Here is a 21,687-nt window from a genome sequence, read left to right on the forward strand (position 1 = left end):
TCCATAATGCCTCCCGAGCATACTCATTCAATTACTCCGTAATTATCATACTACAATATTGCCATAAATGAGACTGACTCACCCTAATGAAAGACGTCCAGAATATGTCATGCAAGGATGCCTTCTTCCCCTCGACTCTCCCTGAAATGCCTTGTCTTTTTAAGGTCGAATGAACTCTCTCTTTCTCACACACACACACACACAGACAATGCTTTTCACATTAACCTTTTCATTCAACTGTATGTGACCCTAACCCTCTTCCTACATTCATGACAAACATTACGGATAGGGGTAATAATACCGTTACAATATATTAGGCCTATATATGACATGATAACGCTAAATGATGCTATCATTTAACATTATCATTTAATGACAGCATGCTGTAGAGCAATGCTAGCTACGTGACTTAACTAGGTTTTTACCATAGACTGTATATAAGAAGGGGTTTTACTCACAAATATAGCTTAACAGTTACCTGATTAGTTCTATCCAACAAGTCCTCGTCTTTTCATCAGTTGGGAACCGATAAAAAGAACAAGTCCCTCTGCTGGAGTGAGGGCAACTTGGTACAAAACACACAGGCATCTTTGATCTTCAGTTTTCAGCGGGAAGCTGCAGGTAGCTTGTGGGAGAGCGAAACATAGATATATATACGTAGATGCCGCACCCTGGCTTGTGGGATGCGTCAATACCGCCGCCATCTTGCCTAGGTGCTCTGACCGGTTCAGACCCGTGTCAGACTCGGCAAAAATGCCACATTTTTGCTCTGCATTTGGGTGTACGAACGAAAGAAGTGTTAAAACCAAGCAGAAGGGAATAACATTCCACAGGTAAGAAGTTGTTTTACAATATTTTACTGTTACGAACATGTTTAATGAGATATATATCTCAAAAAGTGATCCTTCTTTTAAGCTAATCAAGTAAAGTAACTGTCCTGATCTGGTCCTAATGCCAAATTAAGCTAACGCTATGTCACACAACTTAAAGAAAAAAGGTTAACATTTATATAATATTACTTATAAAATTATGATGCTTTGTCAAACAGCTATGTCGGTGTAACGTTATGTGTTATTCCAAATTGCGGTTCACTATCTGTTTCATGGCACCAACGTGACATAACGCAGTATAACATTAGTAGTTAACTTGTGGCCTGAATTGTAACTACAAATGATGTGGAACTGCGTTTTTCTGACACACTTATTTTGTGTGTAGTTTCCCAAAAAACACAGATAGGAGACGGGCATGGGTAGCAGCAATGAGGAGAAAGGACTTTGTCCCGAGTGACTCCTCAATCATCTGCAGCTGTCACTTCGGACCTGAGGACTTCGACAGGACTGGGCAGACTCCTAAAAATAATACTAGCTACTGTACACTGTATTTTTTGTAAATATGACCTAATAATGTAAACAGTTCTGTGTCCAGGCTCCCATGAGCACTGTGGTGTTATACATATGAGATTAAAGCAAAATGTTGTGTAAACATGCAGCTCTAAGTCATTTATTTTCACTTGTACAAAACCATAATTTGTTAATCAGAATGTGTAACTACACTGCAGCTCGGCACAACCCTGCTGATACACTATTTTTTGCACATTGTGTGAAATGTGAATAAACATTTATAGTCAAAATTACTAATTAAATTACATCATGGTGGGCATTGTACATCTAGTAAGAAAAAAAGAATATCTATTACATGGGGAAAGTTTAGTTTAAATGTGTTGTAGAACTATTACTGTTACTTTATCTACATAAGATCAAATATTTTGGTATGAAAAGCTGCATTTTTTATTTAACCAAGTATCCTGTATCATAACTACATGTCTGACGATTGTAACAAACCAAACCGCATGAAAATCGGTCGAGAATTCAGCGAGTAATGATGATTTTAATCATAAATAATCTCCTGCCTCAATAGACATACATGCATTAGGCAGCGCGGCTCCACCTGGGCAAGATGGCGGCCGCGTTGACGTATCGCTCCAATGAGGAGCACCGTTGAATGCGGCATCTACGTATATATATCTATGAGAGCGAAAGGTTTGACGTCACATAAGCGACTGTAGTCTTTCTAATTACGTACTTTTAAAATTGTATATTTCAACAGTTTTACGACAAAGTATGACTTTCTTGACTTTAAAATTTATATTTTAAATTCATCAACAACATATTTGGAATTCATGTCACAACTCAAATGGGACCAAAAGATAATATTTTCTCCTCATTCACTGCCATTCATATTTTTTCCGATCTAAGGTCCCATGAGGTCCACCGGAAGGGGCGTGACTTCGGCACTCTATTGTTTATAGGCTTTTCATCACCTGTTGGAGTCTGACTGCAGGCTAGTCAACTTCTTCCACATCAAACTGGGAGAACCATTTCATCATGGACCATGTCAATACCAATACACAATGTTATTTGTACATCCGTGTGAGTCACGCATGTGAAAAGGTCTGCCATCTTGGACAGCTACCTACGGCTCCACTACTTGGACAAACCACATGTCACAATCTAAGTTTCCTGTCACAATCTGAGTTTTGGTTTTAACGATGGATGTGAGTAATGACCAGCTCACTGTACATTATTCTGCTTATTATACACCGGTTTACTAAAGAAATCAATAACTTGACACAAAATATTGATGTAAGAATGTTTTTGTTTTAAAAATGATTCTGTCTCCTCTATTCTTTGTCATCCCAGCCGATCGCAGCAGATAGCCGCCCACCTAGAGAAGGTTTGGCACATATAAATAAAACTGACTTGTCTTAAATGTGTTTTTTTTTTTTTTGAATCCTGTAGTTGTTTTATATTGTTTATTTTGGTAAAATGTCATAGTTGGTAAACAAACTGAATACATTGAGATATAACAGAAATATTATGTCAACAAGCACAGACTGACTTCATGGCATTTTTTTATGTTTTCAGTTCTATTATTGTATTGTATGGCATTTTTCACAGCATGAGTTTTTACAGAAAATGTTTGGTTCATATTCAAGATGAACCAAACAAGATGAACCCCCTGACTACACAGTTGGTTGTTGGATTGACCTTATGTTAACATTATTTTGACAAGCCTTCAGTTGTAGTAGAGATAAAGCAGTCAAAACTTATCATTTTGCATTTTCACTTTTCTCACAAATCACCATTGAGTCTGTGAGTGTATGAGATTTGTCCAAGTGGTGTAGCCATAGGCAGCTGTCTAAGATGGACACAGACAAACATGCACATCTGTCTAAAATATCACTTTTAACTGTAACTAAGAGCCCTGGCCAAAACTGTGGAAAACAGTATACAGGCAGGCATCCAGATTCTTTTGGATACATTTAATTTTGGCTGTACTTTCTGATTACATCTGCATGATGCATTCAGGTGACCACACAAACACTTAAGTTAGAGCTGTGATTCAAACCCCAGTAATGAAAAACATTGATAGTGATATGATAGTATAAAAATGTTTATTTTCATATTCAGTGAAAAATTAAACATAAACTGTGAGTGCTACCTTTGAATCAAATCTTTTAATGATGCTGGATGTGAATAAAAACAACCCAACGCATAACTGGACCTAAAGGTCTGATCAATGGCTAACTTCCTGTACCTAACAGGGGTCTTGGCACAGAAAAATAATATAAAAGGTAAATAATCCATACTTTGATTGCCTTTTCATTTAGTGATAATCTATCAACAAAAATTAAACAAAACAGACAGTGCTGATTTTACAACCTATGTTCTGAGCTTGTGACTACTCTGTGAAAAAAAAAAAATTGTACTTATCAAGCTTTGTCATTGCAACATGTTCCAATGCTAATTGCAGAACAGACAATAAATCTCTGAGTTATTATACCAGCTCAGTAGCCTGCAGGACTTCATTCACTCATACCACTGACTCTGAACCACTGCAACATAAGGTGGTTTGGCAGCCCCTCACAACTAAGGCCAGAAGAAAGGACCTGTGACTCTTCCATCTTCCTCTGTTATTCCATCACAGCTCCTGCTTCAGATGGCTGGCACTGTTCCCCTCCAAGTCAGGCTTCTTGCTCTTTGACGTCTTCTTGTTCTTCTTGGCATTGACATCATTCTGCTGCTTGTATTTGGCATCTTCCTTCTTGGCAGCCTTCCCAGGGAACACCTGTCCCTCTACGGTGACGTCTATGCAGCGCTCCTGGGCTACAAGGAAGTCTTTGACTTCCCAGGCCAAACTACCATCTCTCAGCATGAAGATTACCCTGTTGGAGCCCACCACAAACCTGCAAGAGGACATGTGGATGAAACCAGGTACTGTTTGTAACCCAGATTAAATTTACCAGTAGAGTTAATTCTAGTGATCCTGCACCTGCTCACTAGAGGGAGCTGTAACACATGGTGCTCGTGATTTCAGCTGAATTGTAGAAGAGACAGAACACACTAGTGCTGCTCATAGAAAAAAATCTTAATGCTAGACGAAAGTTTCAAAGAGCTTCCATAAGCACTGTGCTTCCTGTTAACTTCAGGATTGATTTTAAGGTTTTACTCATTACTTTTTAAGCACTACATGCTCAAGCACCAGCATACGTCTGTGAACTTATATGCCTCTATCTACCTGCACGCAATCTCAGATCATTTGACAAAAATCTACCAACAGTCACGATCTAGACTGAGGTTTTGCTGTCAGGGCCCAGTCAGTTTTATAAACTTGCTTTTGTGTAACTTTGTTTTGATATTGTTTCTTGTTCCTTCTTTTTTTATGGGAGTGGGTTGAGATGTATTATTTTGTATCATTCATGGAGCACTTTGTTTGAAAGGTGCTATAATAAAGCTTTCACTGGGTGTGAGACCAGAGGATTATTGTGATGTTGATGTGCCTGTTTTTTTAGGATTAATCTGTAAATCTAAACTGCGTTGAGTAGACTGTATAGTCTATGTACAAAACATGACACAAATTCCACATCTTGAGTTGAGCATAAAGAGCGCCAAAATAATGTACCAAGTATCAAGTCAATCAAATGTGAGATGGTGATAATCCATAAAAATTTAAATAAGCTACTATATAAATTAAAAAGTTCAACATTTTGAGAACTATGCTTATTCTTTTCCTTTATGAGAAGAGTTTTTGTCTTCCTTTTACTCATTGAGACTATGAACAAAACAGGATGTAATCTTGCACGAGATATATGAAATACACTGTAAGAAAATGGCGGCTACCAGTGAAAATATTTTTCTAATACGGTACTTCTGCTAGATGGTATAACATCATAAGGTCATCATCAACATGAGTCAGTACAGTATCAATCAGTGGCACAATCACTTTAGCACAGTGTAGATTCTCAGAAAAATGTCTTTAGTAATATTATACATATTCGTGGATTTGAGTACTTTTTATTAACCTAATCTTTTACTATTTTTTACTAATGCTATTACTACTATTATTTTTGAAATATTACATAACGCCACAACAACATAACTACATATCAAAGCCTACTAAATAACAGAGAGGCCCATTTAACCCCGAAATATGCTGTATAGTTATCATGTCACAACGACAAAGCTCTCTGGTGCTCACTCAACTACCACATTACTCCTGAGAGAAGTGGATGTGGAGAGAAAGAACATGAAATAAGCAGAAGGAGAAGCTAGTTATTGTTAACTCTGAGCAGCCGGTGGCCACAGTTAACTGTCACGGAGGTTGTACTGATTTACATTGTGAGGTGTCAAGCTCTATTCAGTAAAAATACGTATTGGGAGAAGGTTAATTATAACGTTCTCATGATGTGTTCAATGTTATCTTGTAAAATGTAGCTTTTTGTGAGAAACTTGAATAAATACAGCTGTTTGAAGTAGAAATATGTTGATGTTTTCACAGCACTATAAAACAGATATTACAGAGGGAATTATGATGTATCATATATAGTAAACAGGCTTATTGCTTATTTTTTTAAAGATATTTTTCGTGTGAAAGAAGGTTATGTTAAAGGTTGTTTCATTAAGTGTGTATTATTGAATTTGTGCTCATTCAAAGGTAGTGTGATGAATGACTGAATGTGTAGATTTCTGTGTTTCCCTGGCACAAAAGAATAATTAACAACAAAAAAAAAACATCGGTATCGGCTAACGGACAAATTGTTATTTTAAACATCGGTATCAGCAACAGCCCAGAATTTTAAAATTGGTGCACCCCTAATTTCAAGAAAGGTAATTTGTACATTTTACTATTATTTTACGATGTCATATATTATTTCATTGTTTATTCTTCTGAGCAAATTGATAAGTAATTCTTTTTTTTTTTATTGATTGTTGATTTACATGATGTACAACATGTTACTGACAGCAAATTAGAACACATTTGTATCTTATTTTTATTGTTAGCTAGGTTGTGTCTTGCCTTGGGCACCAAATGTGCTAGGACTGCCACTGGTAATGAACACATTAATGCAACAATTACGTTATTCCAAAATGGGCTCTTCTGCAAAATGGGTACTTTTACTTTGGTACTTAAGGTATATTTTGATACTAATACTTTCGTACTTTTACTTAAATGATATTTTAAAGGCAGGACTTACTTGTAACACAGTATTTTTAAAATGTAGTATTACTACTTTACTGAAGTAAAAAATCTGAATACTTCTTCCACCACTGGATGTTAACATTAATTTATTGGAATATGGGTTTTCTTTTACTCACACATATTATTTTCAGACCCTGTTAATGCAATTAAGTGTGCGCACTGTTCAATTGTCCATCGTCTGTCTGTTTGTCTTTCTCTCTGTCTCTCTATTCTGTTCTCTCTACTCTATTTTGGAGCCACACTGTAAAGTTATGCAACATGACAGAGAATGTTGGGTGAAATCAACATTACGGTGCAGTTGATTCAATGTGTTTCAGCCACAATTTAAAGAGTACAGTAACTGCAATACATTCCTTTGTCACCCAGGGAGAAAGTCTTGTATGTATTGTATATGTATTTGGCTCACGTCTTGAGCAGCTGATAGTATTTCTACAAACCACCAGATGTCACTGTGCACACTGTGTTAAACACTCCAAAGCTTCAAATATTTTTTTCAGCACTAACTGGGAGAAAGCCCTAAAGCTTAATCAGGCTTTCTTAATGCATAACTACCAATTTAATTTCTAAGGTTGATAACTTAACAAAGTTCTTGTTAATGATAAATGAGCTCACAGAGTAACTACCTCTGTATATCAAAGTTGGCGTTGAAGAGGCTGCCCTGCCACAGGCCTGTGATCTCCTCTGTCTCTTTCTCAGTGGGATCCCCTGAGACTGTAGCAAAAACCATCAGAGTCTTTCCCTTCTTGGACATCTTGAGCAGCTCCTCTGGCTTGGAGGGATCAACCTTGGTGAAATCAATGGGAGGAGGAGACCTCCTATGCTCCGGGAGGTCACCTTCTTCAATGTCATCATCCTCCTGTGGAACAATGAGAAGAAATGATGTACAATGAGTGACATTACCCAAAAACTAAAAAAAAAATCACCATTTTTACAACTGATTTTACACAAAGCCAGATACTGACTTAATGTTTTCAATTCACATTACTAGGGGTGCATGATACTGGATTATTTTTTTTGCCAATATCCAATATGCTGATATATAAAAACTTATTTGGCCAATAACCAATACTGATTTTGATATATCCACTTTTTTCCCCACCTAATTTTAGTGATCATTAAGTTTCTTCTGTAGTGGATCGTGACAGCCCACCAACAGATGGAGACATGACAAACAATACTTTTCAGTGTATGCAATATTCATTCATTGTGTAAAATGAGAAAAAGCATGGGCAGCTGTGGCTCAAAGGCAAAGCAGGTCGTTGGCGGTTCAATCCCCAGCTCCTCTAGTCCGCATGTCAAAGTATCCTTGAGCAAGATACTGAACCCCAAGTGTGTGAGTGTGTTAAAAACTGAGTAGCAGGTGGCACCTTGTATGGTAGCCTTGGCCACCAGTGTATGAATGTGTGTGTGAATGGGTGAATGTGACTCGTAGTGTAAAAAGCGCTTTGAGTGGTCGGATGACTAGAAAGGCGCTATACAAGTGCAGGTCCATTTACCATTTTACCATTTACCATGTTAGCCGATTCTGATAGTTCCTTGTAAAGCAAATATTGGCCGATACCGATGACGTTCTGATATTATCGTGCATCCCCACACATTACTACATTACACTAGTTCTCTTTACCAACGTGCAGCCCAGCGCAACAGTTTAGATCTGAAATGCATCCTGTTCCAACTTCTCCCCTGTGGTAGGCGCAACAGAGTGGTAGGCAGACACAAGAACAGTGTTTTTCCATAGGCCATCACTCTGATTATTACATCACTCTACTGTAACTTTGTATGGCTGATTCTAACTGTGCTGACCGTCATCACACATAAATAGAGCAGTGAAAGCCAAATTCTACAGCTCACATCTTAGTTAACGGCTGACGTAACTTTATGTTGATCTTTTTGTGCTAAATGTAAGAGTTTGTGTTTGACGGGTGTGGAATTCTCTTTTGTAAAGTTGAGGCGTGCAGTGTTACTTTGGTTTAGGGAGTGCAGCATTGCAGCTTTTACACTGACAGCTGTAGAATGGAGTACTGAGGAACGTAACGGGCGACTGTTTTACAAGTAACATGGGAACAGGTATGTTAACCTCTAGTACTGTCACACCACTTAAGGATTTCTCTCTCCCAGATTAGCAACTAGCTATTGAGACTAGTGACTAGGCTACTGATGAACTGTTACTGTTACTGTCACTGTCACCTTATAAACTGAGGAGTTGCTCTTTGCTGATAACGCATGGGTTAATTACATTATGAATATTCCCTTAGCTAGCAAACGGCTAGGCTAGTTGCTAACTAATATCTGAAGGCTGACTGAATGAAAACTATCACAGTAACCCACCTCCCATTGTTCCAGGAGCCGTGCCATATCTGCATCATTGTAATCCCGGATATCCTTCTTTTTCTTTGGCTTATCTTTACTGTCAATCGCTAATATACAAAGGAAATATGTGCACAAAAGCAGCACTAGCGTTACACATCTCCATCTAGAGTCAGACGCCATGTTTACAGATGGTGTGTTCTCATTGGCTTTGGAGCCTGCCGGTCACAAGACAGGAGAGGCGTGTCAGAGCTGTAAAAAGCCGACCGACGGCATGCACACCACATGACAGAATTTCAAAATAAAGCCTGAATTATTAAAAAAAAAGTGACACTTTCTATTGAAGTGCTTATTTTTATTTATTTATTCTGATCGTATATCTTTTACTTGTATGTCACAGTTAAAAGCATTTTAAAGGAGCTCCATACTATATGCAAAGCATATCTATGATTCAGATGTTGTTTGCAAAGGATCTAAACAGAGAGGTGACTGACCCCCTGTTCTCAATATCATGCCCCCCAGAGCCGGAGAGCCATCTTTCTAGACATATGCATGCGCAAGCTTGAGAGGTTGGGTTATCTATCAATCATTTTTTTGTTACTTGGCCAATCAGAGGCCCATAATCAGATTTCATTCAGCCAATCACTTACAGTAGTGGGACTAGTCAACATTTCAACTAGCTACATATGCTAGCACTAAACTCCCTGATCGTAACAGAATAGTAACTTCAACCACTGCTCATTTTAGAAGGACTACGGCAAGAAAGCATGTTTTTTGATTAAATTGTCAAACAATTAACAAACAGTGAATCATAATTGTTTGTTTCTGGCTGCCAGCATTAACTAGCATAGCTAGCACGCTAGCTAGGTTAGCTGAGAAGTTGTCTATTTCCACTTCAAAATGTCAATTAAAAAACACCTTGCTGTCAGTTGATACTTTGTCAAGGGTTGGATGCCAATGGATGGTCCGGACGGAGTCAAAAAAAGACAAAAGTCCATGGCTCCACATCCAGGGGTGTGTGGACCTCTGGTTCTTGTAGCAGAGGAGCAGAACACAACCTGGGTCAACAGGGTTTGCTGGAGGCCCCTTAGGGGCTCAAAGCCAGGCCACTTGTCATCTTTTTCCTCAGGGGTTTCATGCCTCTGCCCTCCGGACAGGAGGACTTGTTACTCTAGACCATCCATTTGAGCACTAATCCAAGTCAAAGTATCAACAGACAGCAACGCTTTTAATCAACATTTTTTAGTGGAAGTATACAATCTTTCAGCTAGCTAATGCTGGCAGCCAGAAACAAGTATCTCTGATGATCCATTGTCCGTTTCATAATCTAAACAAGAACACGTTTCATTACAGTGGTCCTCCTAAAATAAACAGTGAACAAGCAGATAACGTTAGCTAGCGAGCTAGTGCGCTGGCTAGTGGAAAAGTTTAATACTTTGACTTTAAACAAGCAATTGTGAATGCAAAGCTATCATTATTTTTACAACAATGATCTAAAATATATAGTTAGCAATCTCCATCCGTACAACATGAAACGGAGGATCTGGTACTCGTATGCACACATCTAAAACGGTGGCTCTCAGGATCAGTGTTCTTTCTCAGCTTCTTTCTCAAAAGCTTTACAAGCAAGTGTTGTTTGTTGCTATGTATGCTCCAAATGTTGTAATAAGCCTTCATAGTATGTGTTTGCTTATTTCCTGGGCTCATTCACTTCAATTTAATTTGAAATAGCAAAGAAATCAACCCCAGTCACTTTCAGTCAGTAAAAGTAACACACACTTCAACTGCCTGCAAGATATCAAAGAAATCACGAGCGCAATGAAATTGTTTTTTGTACATTATGATTCAAATATATGCATCAATAAAAGTGAGGAAATATATTCAGAAGTTCTCCTTTTTTCACATTTGCTGTAGTTTTGTCAATGGGTTCTTAAAGAAATCTCGCAAAAAGGGGGACCCAGCTGTAAGCTAATGCTATTTGGGGGGTCTCAGCATGGAAAAATTTGGAAACCCCTGCTTACATATTTCCAGCAACAGGACAGAGTATGTGGGACTGGAACTATAGTGTGTGTGTGTTCATTGCAATAAGGGAACATGTCACCCTGTGCAACAGTGTGGCTCACTGATTGTTACTTTTTGGACAGCAATGGAGCTCTATGACACAGGAAACATAGAAAATGCCCATATTTATTATTAAAATACAATAATTCTTAGAAAAAGCATCAATAGCTGATATTTTGTGCTAAATTGTTTCAATTAGTGCTCTCTTTTTTGCCTTTTTATGTGAATATGGTCAAAAAGCATGATAACAGAAATATGTCCATTAGCTGAAGTCATTAGCTTTGATCAGAGGCAGGAAACACAGTTGTTGATAACATAAAGGCCAGCATTAGACTGACACATTTGTTTTACTGTAACTTTGCTGCTACAATTTTGAACATAATGTAAATGATTCACTATTTTCCCTCATGGAGCATGTAGCTACATTATTTAGACAGTGTTAGAAAGCAGTGAGTGAAGGCCGGCAGAGTTCAGGGGGTTGTGAAGCTCAGAGATCAGCCTCGCTGACACAAACTGTAGAGCTGTTTCCTCTCTGGCCGACTCCACCTAATGGCACTGTGCCCTGTGCAGCTGCAGATCCCACTGACAGTACAACAGCACTCACATTCACTAACATCACAACCTCCTACCAAGAAGAAAAGAGGGTTTGTTACCATGCAACATACCATAAGCTTTATCATTCTGTATGTCTCAAATACAGTCATAGTCTGAGAAAAAAAGAAAAAAAAAGTTTATTTTTGTGTTAAAAAGGAAAGGAACCAAAAGGAGGAAATTTATTGAAATAAATTATTCTAATATTTGCTTTATCATCTACAATTCCATGAAAGACCCACAAGATACGTAAATTACACACATGTAACTTTGAGAGGGCAGTGAACGACTGCTTTTCAGCAGTTTGCTGCTCCATTTTATGCTACAGATCAATGGTCCAAAACCCAAAGAGATATGGTTTTCAATTATATAATACACATGTGAGAGGCTGGAACCAGCAAATTACATATTTGAACATGACATATGCTTGACCTTTAAAAACTAATAAGCAGTTAACTGAACATAAGGATTCTTTGAGGAAAAGAGGATGAACAGATGTCAGTAACGTTGCTGAGAACCACTCTGGATTTTAAATGAATTTAGGTACAAGGGATTCTCTTAATGCAAAGTGCCTTAAGGTTTAACAATTTGAGACCGCCATGATCACAGTCATTATGTAGGCAAGCACTATTGTCCCTGGTTTTATATGAGAAGAGGAAAAGATCGCCAGCTGCTAGGCTAATCAATGCAATGTAAAATGCCATAAGCTTGTGCTAATAATGTTAGCATATTGTATTTGTTTAAAAAACGTGTTTCGTACAGGACAGTTGTTATGTCAGTGAACTTTGTGAGCTGTAATGGAGCCAAATTGTGTGCCGTTACCTTTGTTAAATGTTGCTGTTGTCCCTGGTTTTATATGAGAAAAGGAAAAGATCGCTAGTAGCTAGGCAAATTTATAATGTAAAATGCCGTAGTCTTGTGCTAATAACATTAGCATATTGTATTTGTGGGGAAAATGTGTCCAGATAGAGACAAGTGTTTGTCTGTGAGTGCTGTGAGTTAAAGTGAAGCCAATTTGTGTACTTGTGTTTGATATTGTCCCTATTAAGCCATATTTAATGTCTGTTTTGAATCTACTAAACTTAACAGCACTTGTGTACTAGTGTTTTGGAGGTGTAACTGCAGAGTGACATAGACACACCACCACAAAAGTATAAATGCTCTCAACAACATAGGCGACGTGCGTAGGCGACGTGCATAGGGTCTACGCACAACCATAAATCTTGCTTTAATATAATTTGCCATTCCTGCTTGTTTCATCATGTTGATGATGGCTTTGTAGTTGAAACTTATCCGTTTCTGTTCATTGTGCCTACATTAAATAACTACATTTACCTGTGAGTGCTGGTGTCCTGTTTGTTTTTGGATCCTCGCCAAAACTGTGTGCCTCTATTTTTAAGATTTTTAGAGTTGTGGTTTCTGCTATTTTTCATTATCTTTTTTTTTAAACCTCAGTAATGCAGAATTGTTTCGGATAAAAAGCCACTGCTTATTATTTAAAACATAGTATAATATTATACATTAATTTTGTCCAACTAATAAGTCAATCTTTGGAGTTAAAATATTCTAAACATTTATAAATAATGTCTATGTGTAGGCTATACATGATCAAATGGGTTTTTAAAATCACCCAAAAGACATATAATAATTAGAGCAGGGGTTTTCCTGAGGTCATAATATTCAGTTATTTAAAGTCTTTGTGAAATATTGTTATTGATACATCCACCTTATAAAAAGTCACACTGAATAAATATTTCAAAAATATTTTGTACTAAAATGTATTTGCACAACAAATATATAGTAAAGGGCATTAGGGACATCAGTGGTAGCTACGACACGCTGTTATTCTTTTGAAACAAAAGCTCTGCTTTTATTTTGAATACACATACTTCCGGTATCATTTTAGGTAGCCAGGCTAGTGGCACACTTGACGCAATTGGGATGTCTCATGGTAGATTAACAGCTCGTCCTGAAAGTAAAAGCAGTCGCTAAAGTCCTCGGAGTTCTATGGCTATCGGATAACTCCATTCGTCCCTCGCGACGTCGCTAACGTGAGCCAACAGCTACTTCACAGCAAGGGTAGAGAGGTCATTTTAAGCAAATGGTTGTTGTGTTGTTACAACTTAGCTCAGTCCAGCAGCAGCTCAGCCACGACCACACCCTCCCTGCTTCCTCATAGTAGTGTAGCGGGAGCGCGCAGCACGACTTTGAATCTCTAAGGAATAACGGCCCCTTCTTCCAGCTACGTTTACGGTTTTCTGACCGTGGAACTTCCCAAGAGAAGTGAGTTCAATTTTCAAAGACCACCGACCGGTATGGATATTAGCGAGTCCCCACAGAGGATATGCGGGGCTGCACGGTCTCTGGTCCCGAGTTAAGACGTGGAGGAGGAGGTGGAGGGAGGACAGACGGACGATGCTTATGGAGTCGAAGCGACCGGAGCAACCGCTAACGTTAGCTTCTAACCCAGGGCTGTGTTTGAAAAAGAAGAGGTTGAAAGTGGATTAAAGTGTCTGTGTTGTTGGAAAGTCGCCCTCTCGGTGGATTTTACTTGGGAGGACTCATGAAATGATGTTGCTGGAGGGAAACGCAAGTCTTCTCGCTGTCCAGAAGAGCTGCCCGGGTGGTGCCCCGTTTGTAACCAGCATGAGTACGCCAGGCCGGTCAAACTCATTGGGAACAAGTCGGACAAGATCTCGGTGCTGTTTCAGGCTACTTGCTCCGATGCAAGTGGACACAAAATGATATCCTATTAATATTAGTTAGAAAAGACTGAAAAGCCAGCTTCTAAATGTTGAGATGATGTTTTCTTGGCTGTAATTATACAAAGACCCCAAGAAAAGGCATCTAACGTTACATAAATAGTCATTTCAGCAGAAGTAACGTTAATTCCAACTGGGAACATATTTTTGTTTCAAACAATAAGGGGCTTTTGACATTATTTTTATTATTCCCAATCCGCACTTTGCCGTTTAGAAGGCACCTTGGTGGCACTGCAGTTTGTGTGTGATTTTTTTTTTAATTCATCAACCTGTGAATTCTTCTGTTCCACAAAAACCTGGGACTACCATGAGAATATTGACTTTTGGATTTTTGTGTTCAGGGCATTTAAATTAATTTGTCAAGATAAGAGCATATATCTTACTACACTGATTACTCTGAAGTTGTGGTGATTTTGATTGACTGCCCTGCATTGTATAATTACTAATAACCAAGGCAGATTAAATGGGAATATACCAGATCAGTTTAGATTTGGATTATAGTATACTTTATAGACACAATAACTAATAATGGGGATGTCATTCAAACATGCGTAAATGCAGTAATTGAGTTTAGCTCTTTCCACATGTTTACATTGAGAATACATGTCCTGTGTCTGCATACAATGTACAGTTGATTACCTGTACTCTGAAGGAATTTAGGGAAGACTTTTTGGCCAGTTTTTATGTAAAAGAGTTTGTAAAAACATGGAGGTGATGCTTATCTCGGAAATGTCTTAAGCAGTGCAATGCAGTGTACAGCAGCAGACAACTATAAATAGCTGAACCCCTCCAGAAGAGCAGTTTGACCCTCAACCCCCTCCCCTCCCCCCGCCCCCCCTTCTTTTCCTTCCACTCCCTTCCTTATTATGGCTAGTGGTGGCTCTGGGAAATCGGCTAGCGAGGGATCAACCAGCACACCCAGTGGAAGTTTGCAGCAGAGGAAGCGTCTCTCCTCTATCTGTGACACATGTAAGGGCAAAATGCAGCTGGTGGCTGACCTCCTCCTGCTGTCCAGCGAGACCAGGCCAGTCATGACTTCTGAAGGTGTGGCAGTGGCAGACACCTTTGACCAGTGCCGTGACACAGTCATCGCCAGGACTAAAGAGCTCTCCATTCTCACCCATGACATCCAGAGCCAGCTCAACATGGGCCGCTTCACAGAGGTGGGGGACCGTCTCCTGGAGATGGCGGACCTGGTGGTATCTTTGACAGAGTGCTCAGCCCATGCCTCTTACCTGGCAGCTGTGGAGACACCTGGCTCTCAGCCCTGCCTGCCAGGTCTGGTGGACCGTTACAAGGTGACCCGCTGCCGGCACGAAGTGGAGCAGAGCTGCAGCATCCTCAGAGTTACACCCTTGCCAGACCTCTCCCCCCAGCTTCTCCTTGAGCTCTCTCAGAACATCTCCACCAACCTCAAGAATCTTACAGACATCTCCTCGCTGGCCAGTGAGAGGTCCAGGGACCGCTTTGCAAAAGAGCAGTTTAAACTGAGCGTCAAAAGCATGAGCACGAGCGGCACAGCCTTCCTGGCGTGTGTCAAGGAGGTGAAAACGCAGCCCAGTGAGCTGACCAGGAACCGCTGTGTGCTCTTTAGTGCGGCTTTAGTCCAGGCTGTCAATGCCCTGGTTGGGTTTGCCACAGAGCCTCAGTTCCTAGGAAAAGCTGCAAGTATCTCCACTGAAGGGAAGGGGGTACAGACTGCAGTGTTAGGGGGGGCTATGAGTGTGGTTTCAGCCTGTGTCCTCCTCACTCAGGGCCTCAGGGATGTTGCACAGCATCCTGAGAGCAGCTCGAAAATGGCTGACTACCGTGAGCGTCTGCGAAACTCGGCGTGTGCTGTATCAGATGGCTGCACTCTGCTCACTCAGGCACTCAGAGAACGCTCCTCTCCAAGGACTCTGCCGCCAGTCAACTCTCATTCTGTGAATTAGTTTAGGAAGAGGCAGCATGATCTCCAGTCCCCTCTGTCCTATTCTACCGTACCAAAGACACTCACTTGGGTTATTCCTGTTCATCAGATATAGAGTCAGTAACATCAGAAGGAGGCTATCTGTGGGTCTGTTCATGGGGTTGAAGTGTGTTTGAATGCAGAAGAGCGCTAAAAATGTCACAGGGTTTTGTGTCGCGCTGGATGTGGCTCAAACCTTGTTACAAATGGACCCCTTGAGCAAATGGGCCTGACATGAGCACAGCTGACCACCGCTCACCAACAGACAGCAACCTTCAAACCTGAAAAGTTTACCTCAGTTTTCAGCTCTGGTGAAAACACCAGCTTTGATGATGGATGTAGCCTCACTGTGTGAATCTGTGGTTGGCTGACCTACTCGATTATGTGTGCTTTGTGAGAATGAAAAGAGTGATCTGAGTGTCTCAATGCCTGCTTTTGTTTTTTCAACATGTGTGAATTCTTAATTGGTAAAAAGCTGCTGTGAGTGTGTGCCATAGGTTTTACACTATTTACCAGACTTCCCATAGTATTTTAAAGTGTTTTGATCATGCATGTAATGGAGTATTTATTTCAACAATTAAAAATGTTGTTTCTGATATGCCGTTGTTTGGCTAATGTGCTTTGAAAAGCCAAATTGTTTTTAGGGTCTGTTCATTCAAATAACAAAAAAGCATCTAGTGGTATCTGTCCATACTGATAGTTAAGTTTTAATTGTTCAAGTTTGGAGTTATCTGTCTCTGAGATTTCTGCTTCCACCCTGATAGAATGGCGGTAAATTAACTTAAAAATACTGCTTTCTAATAGAGCACTGTGCATTGATGGTTTAATAGAATGTGACTAATGACCTGCTTAAGGGTCAACAAAACATGTTTTGTAGAATAATTATAAGCTGTTAATAAAAAAAACCCCATTTGGTTCATCCTGTAATTAAAACCAAAATCCATTTGGTCTGACCAACCAAATGGATTATTTTACAGCCTGGCAACCCCATTGTTCTTATGAATAGCTTCTTACTGATGAATAAAGTATCAATAATGACATTTTACTCCTAATCAAATCTTAAGTTACAATTCAGAAACCCTTTACATGGGGCGTCTTGTAAGAAAGTGCCACGGAAAATGGATCAGCAACATCTCTTTAACACAGTCCTTAAATGGAAAGATAATATATTTGTTTTGTTGTGAGTACCAGTTATCTTAATAAAAAAAATGTTATCTGTCAGGATTTTTGCAGCTCTGTACTTTCCAGAAGCACTGTCTTTGGTAGTTTACAGAGTACACTGTCAGCAGTTTTACTTTTTTCCATGACAAATAGTTTGAATTCACCTCTATTGTACTGGTGAGGAGGCAGATGTCTTGAAACCTGGACAAATTAAACCAAAACAATATGCATGGCTCGAGAGGGAAAGGTAAATATGTATATTTTTGTAGTTTTTGTGAACCAACCCTGTTAGTGATTTAAAATGGAAGGTTCTGTCTTGCTCTCCTGCTAAATCCTTTGTAATTTACTTCTTTGGAAAATGTTGAAGTGTGTGTAGAATGTGGTAGGATGCATAAATAGGTATTACTAAATCGGTCGTTTTCTTAAATAGCATAGTGGCTCCTAACAACAGTAATGATATTATCGTGGACCACAAACTAATACTCAGTGTGTTTGTTAATCTTGGAATGGTGGAACAAGTATTTAGATCATGTCCTTCAGTAAAAGTAGCAATACAGCACTCTAAAAATACTCCAGAAAACTACATAATTATCATAAATAAAACATACATAAATGATACTTATTTTGCAGGAAATATGTTCCTGTGAGTGTTATATTGCTGAATGATATTATTGGATTATTATCACTAAGGCATTAATGAGTAAGTATCATTTTAATGTAATAATTTTACTAATTTTGGATTTTGCTGGGTAATCATCAAAAAACACATCACACTTTGTTCATCAAGTTTTGTGTGTAAAGTCCTTAAAAATAAAGTAGTTACTATAGTTGTGAAAAACAGCAAGTGGAGTAAAAAGTACAATATTTTCTTCTCTGACATCGGCATCTACACTAGTGCTGAAACAAGTGGTTGATTAATTGAGAAGTTGGTCAACGGAAAATGTATTGACAACAGTTCTGATAATCAATTAATTGTAGTTGATTAAGCAAAAATGCTCAACATTTAATGGTTTCAGCTTCTCAGATGTGTAGATTTACTATGTTTCTCTATTTTATATAATTTTGAACTAAGATATTTTGGGGATTCAACTGTTGATTGGACAAAACCATTTGAAGATGCCATCTTGGACTCTGGGGAATACCATTCACTATTCTCTGAGACTAATTATGGACTGATGAGGTGTTTTAGAGCAGTGGTTCCCAACTGGTCCAACCACGAGACCCAGATTTCTCCTTAGTCATTAGTTCAAGGTCCACACAGTTTATTACATTCAGCATTATATTTTCATTTGGCCATGTTGTGGAGCTAGTTTGCTGTCTCTGTCAAGCAGCTATCTGTTAGTCACTCACTCTACAGAAGGAAACACCACAAAAAAAGCCATGTGCTGAAAATTCACTGTACTTCAAAATAAAGTGTGTTTTATTACAAACCTGACACATTGGACAGTCACTTGTGGTCCATTCAGAATGGATCTGCAACCCACTTTTGGACCCAGACCCACCAGTTGGGAACCACTGTTTTAGATAGTCCATGCTTTACTTAAACCTTGGTTCATGTTCCTTTGTCAGTTGACAGCTAGCTGAAGTGTTGCTGAGCAGCATAGTGAATCCATGTGTCACATGAATAGTGCATCTTGTGTGATTTTCACTGATACTCTTTTTGTCAAGCAGACAGATTGGCAAAAGAAATGGGAATTTATACACGTATTCATCCACTACCCTTATTTGCATACTGGTTGGACAATTCTTTAAGATAAGCAGAAGGTAGTGCAAATTTTCCTGTCATGTGCTACTCCATCAGAGCAGAAGGAGACATAGTTAAAATACCATTCAGACTCTGGATGGTAGGGAAATAACTATGGCATTTAATTTTCTTTCATATATTCATTGGAGAAGGGTTACAGTGTCCTTAACGTTAACGTCACACGGACCCAACACTGTTGTCCTTCGCCATTTTTTGGCTCTTCGGTAAAGCAGAAGCTTCATTGGATGTCAAAGTCACATGCTTCTTGTAGGCTACATCATTTTGCTTTTATCAGTACACCAAATTTTCCACCTCAGTAAAACATTTATGGCATTACGGCATGAGAAAAAAACTGAAAATACACATATACACCGGGGGAGGGGAACACGCCAATAGACGCACATTGCGTCATACATGCAGTGATGTGTCACAGGTGTAAGTAATAAAATGAATGACAGCGGAATTCCATCTGGCTGCTTCTCTTCCACTGTCCTAATAATATGCATGCTGGCTCACTGTCACACTGTCATGGCTTTCTGGACGAGAAGGAGTGGGTACTGAACATCACCGCAGCCATGATGAAATTCAGTACAACAGCACAACCTCGAGTGTGATATTGCTTTTATGCAACAGTTCTACAAGCTCCATTTATTAACAATAAAAAGCAGCGACAGGTTAGGATTCGTATTATTTAATGATTTGTTTGGCTTTGCCAACACAAATAGTTGGGCAACTGGATTGGGACTGTACTGTTGCCAAGAACACACAATTATTCCTGCACATTAGCTGGCTACTTTGTGTGAACTAGGTCTACACGTTACTACAGACCAGCTACATTGTATCATGTGCATTTATCTGTATGTTTCCATTTACTGTGGGACCAGGTGAGTTGGTCACCTGCTCAGTGGAAATAGCCCAGCGAGCACTTAAAAAAAAAAAAAAAAAGATGTTTAAAAAATTACTGTGGTCACTGGTGGTGAAAAGACATTTAGAACTGGTTCAAAAGTGAAAGATTTGTCACCGACTATTTAAAGACATTGTTTGAAAATAAACATTTAGACCATATTTCACCAGGATTCTGGTGATGATTCTACTCCGAGAAAACAACCAGGTGGGAAAAGAAAGGTAATAGTTAAATGGTTTCCCAGAACACTGACGTCAAACAGCACTTTTAGAGTCACTTGATGTTACTGCAGCCTCCAGTCACCAGATCTCAGTCCAATAGAGCACCTATGGGATGTGGTGGAACAGGAGATACACATAATAGATGTGCAGCTGACAAATCTGTGGCAACTCTGTGATGCTATCATTACAATATGGACCAAAATCTCTGAGGAATGTTTCCAGCACCTTGTTGAATCTATGTCACCAAGAATTGAGGTAGCTCTGAAGGCAAAAGGGGTCCAACTTGGTACCAGCAAGGTGTACCTAATAAAGTAGCCAGTGAGTGTATACAGTCAATGAATAAAAGCTAACTAGTTGTAATTCAGTTAAAAACATCTACAATGAATAGTACCACTGGTAAAACATTAATTGTTGATTACAATAGTTAAGATTTTGACTGCAGTAAGAAATAAACTGTAGCTATCTTTAATTAGAATTGCTACTAGTCAGAGTTACATTTTGGACTTGTTGGCTTGGAATTCTAATGATTAAAAAGCAATTGTTTATCTACAATTGCTATTTCCACTACTGATGAAATGTTTAAAGGGCCTGCCATACCCTCACAGCCCACTTCACATAGCAGCATTCTGTGTTTTCCTGCCTTGCCTCTCCAGTTCAACCCAGGTCACACTCCATCTGCTGGAGCAAAGCCATCGTGAGATCTGTATTGTGGTAATCTCACAGAATCCAGATCTTCTTTTAACGGAATGCGCTATGGAGGGATGTCTTCCATGCAGCATGTGAAGGTAACCCTGATATGATTCTGGATAGTGTCTGCCAAGTTTGTGATCCTGGGTGTTGTTAGGACCCAGGGGTCGTATTCACAAAGCAAGTTGCTCCTAGTGACAAAATCCAAAGAAAAGTCTTAGAATTGTGACATTTTCTTAGAATTTCCCCTTAAAGTTAAGACTAGGTCCTTGTAAAGATACAAGTTATTCACAGAGCATCTTAGACCTCAAAAGAGCCCCTAAGGTGAAGGAGTAGGGAGGAGGACTTTTAAGAGACGTAAGAGTTTCTTAAGCAGAGGAGAAAATGACAGAAACACTGGATGACAGTGAGTAAATGAAATGCCACAGATTAGATTGTGCAGGAATAGTATTTGTGGTTGATCTCATTAGGGGTATGCACACATTTCCCACCCAACGCAATAAAATGATCACAATACTGGGACAGAAAACTGGAAAAAGGCAACAGTGCAGCAGTGATGACTTGTGGCTGTCTCAACCTTCCATCAGCAAAGTGATCACACTATCAATGACAACACTTTCACAGTCAGCAGTTCATTTCATTTCCACTGGGTGTCCACACCTTGCAGACTCACAAAAGGGCATGTCTGTGACAACCAATCACATCTGTTAAAAGAATGCATCACACCTAGTAACAGGGTCAACCACACCTTCTCACTGATA

General features: G+C 39.3%; 2 protein-coding genes across 2 annotated transcripts; one reads left to right on the top strand and one right to left on the bottom strand.

The window, feature by feature from the left end:
* Window positions 1–3,429: 3,429 nt before the first annotated feature.
* On the bottom strand, window positions 3,430–9,067 carry mesd (mesoderm development LRP chaperone). Its single transcript, XM_050041561.1, has 3 exons — window positions 8,869–9,067; window positions 7,164–7,396; window positions 3,430–4,246 (listed from the first exon to the last, which is right to left on the bottom strand). Exons 1-3 carry the CDS (start codon window positions 9,028–9,030, stop codon window positions 3,982–3,984), a joined length of 660 nt encoding a protein of 219 aa, XP_049897518.1. The 5' UTR covers window positions 9,031–9,067; the 3' UTR covers window positions 3,430–3,981.
* A 4,350-nt stretch (window positions 9,068–13,417) lies between these two features.
* Window positions 13,418–16,810, top strand: tlnrd1 (talin rod domain containing 1). Its single transcript, XM_050041385.1, has one exon. It carries the CDS (start codon window positions 15,128–15,130, stop codon window positions 16,190–16,192), a length of 1,065 nt encoding a protein of 354 aa, XP_049897342.1. The 5' UTR covers window positions 13,418–15,127; the 3' UTR covers window positions 16,193–16,810.
* The last annotated feature ends 4,877 nt before the right edge of the window (window positions 16,811–21,687 follow it).

This window comes from Epinephelus moara, chromosome 1 (genome assembly GCF_006386435.1).
Source record: "Epinephelus moara isolate mb chromosome 1, YSFRI_EMoa_1.0, whole genome shotgun sequence".
NCBI lineage: Eukaryota > Metazoa > Chordata > Actinopteri > Perciformes > Serranidae > Epinephelus > Epinephelus moara.

Coding starts and splice junctions, on each gene's coding strand:
- mesd (XM_050041561.1), bottom strand. CDS start 9,030: ATGGCGTCTGACTCTAGATGGAGATGTGTAACGCTAGTGCTGCTTTTG. Junction 7,397..8,868: donor GGCTCCTGGAACAATGGGAG/GTGGGTTACTGT, acceptor ATTGTTCCACAG/GAGGATGATGACATTGAAGA. Junction 4,247..7,163: donor GCCAACTTTGATATACAGAG/GTAGTTACTCTG, acceptor GTCCTCTTGCAG/GTTTGTGGTGGGCTCCAACA.
- tlnrd1 (XM_050041385.1), top strand. CDS start 15,128: ATGGCTAGTGGTGGCTCTGGGAAATCGGCTAGCGAGGGATCAACCAGC.